The sequence below is a fragment of the Alligator sinensis genome, unplaced genomic scaffold (genome assembly GCF_000455745.1).
Source record: "Alligator sinensis unplaced genomic scaffold, ASM45574v1 scaffold824_1, whole genome shotgun sequence".
In the NCBI taxonomy this organism is placed as follows: domain Eukaryota; kingdom Metazoa; phylum Chordata; order Crocodylia; family Alligatoridae; genus Alligator; species Alligator sinensis.
Window position 1 is genome coordinate 1,058,160 of NW_005842463.1, and position 1,651 is coordinate 1,059,810.

At 40.3% G+C, this 1,651-nt stretch overlaps 1 protein-coding gene across 1 annotated transcript in view; it reads left to right on the forward strand.

Annotated features, from left to right (window-relative positions):
* Window positions 1–250: 250 nt before the first annotated feature.
* The window catches only part of ENPP1 (ectonucleotide pyrophosphatase/phosphodiesterase 1), a 56,033-nt gene continuing 54,632 nt past the window's right edge, over window positions 251–1,651 (forward strand). The window contains exon 1 of the mRNA XM_025212440.1: window positions 251–302. Within this exon, the coding sequence (XP_025068225.1) occupies window positions 251–302 (52 nt within the window). The remainder of the gene's footprint in view (window positions 303–1,651) is intronic.

Sequence of the window (1,651 nt, forward strand, 5' to 3'; positions counted from 1 at the left end):
TGGCTTGACTTTGTGCAGCCGGATAGTCCCCCTTGCATTTTTTGCTAAGTGTCCCATCTTTCTGTATTTATAGCACTGGGACATTTTGTGTCTGCAAACTCAGGCTGAATGCATGCCTCCACAGCAAAAACATCTCTCCATGTGTCTAAATTTTTGTTGAGAGCTTTGCACTTGGTTTATGGGCTCATGTTGTGTTTCTTTATTGTCTAGCATAGACAATAAATCCTGTACATTTTTCACTGCTGCTTCCATGGCAGTTGCCACCTTTACAGCTTTGTCCCAGGTCAGGTCTCCATCTGCAAGTAATTTTTTTTGGATTTTTACATCACCAACTCCACAAACAGATCTGTCCTTCAACATATCCTCTAGGACATTTCCAAAAGACCAGTGTTCGGTTAGCTTTTTGAGCTCAGCAATATACTCTAAGATAGATTCACCTTCCTTCCTCATTCTGTTATGGAATTTGAAACTTTCTACAATAGTGTTTGGCTTTGGAGGGCTTCTCTCCCACCTTTCTTCTTCTTCCTTTCTTCTCACCAATTTAAAAAAAGAAAAGGGGTGGGGAGGAAGGGGTGTTTCTGTCAGACATCTCCTCCAATAAACTCTCCAAGGCTGGAACCATACTTTGTCAGCTTTAGCCTCGTGAGGCCTTGCCCGTGATTCCTTTTGTATTTTGAATGCTATAAGCATATTCATTTCAACAATTTGTGGCTAACTATTATAACATTTTTATTTTCCTCTTGAATCAAAGAACTTTTACTTAAAGCACCCACAAGTCTTGTGAAATAATGAAGGAAATGCTAAGTAATAATGGATTTGCTCTGCAACACAATATGTGATTCATCTGTAACAATGGAATTCAAGAAGCTAATTTAACACCTGGTTTCTCTGGGCATTTTTACATGCATTTTGAGATGCAGCACCAGATGCTTTAATTAAAAGCATCTGTGCGTCATGTGTATCAGCGTCCCTGTGCTGAAAAATGGCGGTAGGGCACTTTGCACTAAAGCTCACCAGACGTGTTTTAATTCAAAGTGCACCACCACCATTTTTTCAGCTCAGGGATGCTGATACATGTGACGTGGAAGGCTGCCAGAGTGCATCAGTTTCTGTGCTCCAGCAGACTCGATTAATCCAGTGTATCAAAGCAGGCTCCTCACACATCTACAGGAGCCCTTCGAGCCAAAGGAAGTGGGGTGGGGGGGAAGAATAGCATTTAAGAAATTTTTTATCAAGTAGCTGATGGTTAATTTCTCCAGAAAAGATTTATCGGAAATCTGACCTTTAAGTGTCCTAAATAATTTTTTCCCCTTCTATTTTCTTCTTGCTCTTGCCGTCTCAAAATATTTTATGAACAAAAGATCTTTAAATTGTTGCTGTAAGCAACAGGTGGGTGAGCAGAACACCACCGCAGGACACAGTTTTAGAGGAGTGTCACAATGACAGCCTGAGGAAAGGCTGCTCAGCAACAGCCTATGTGCAGGGATGCAGGACTTTCCAGTCCTTCACACACATGGTGACATTTAATCATAAGTGTAATGCTGAAGTTGATATTAAATCAACTTAATAGAAGAACTTAAATCTCTTAATAGAAGAGATTTAAAAAAAAAAAAATCTCTTTTCCTAAAAAGCTTATGAGCCGGGCCCAGTG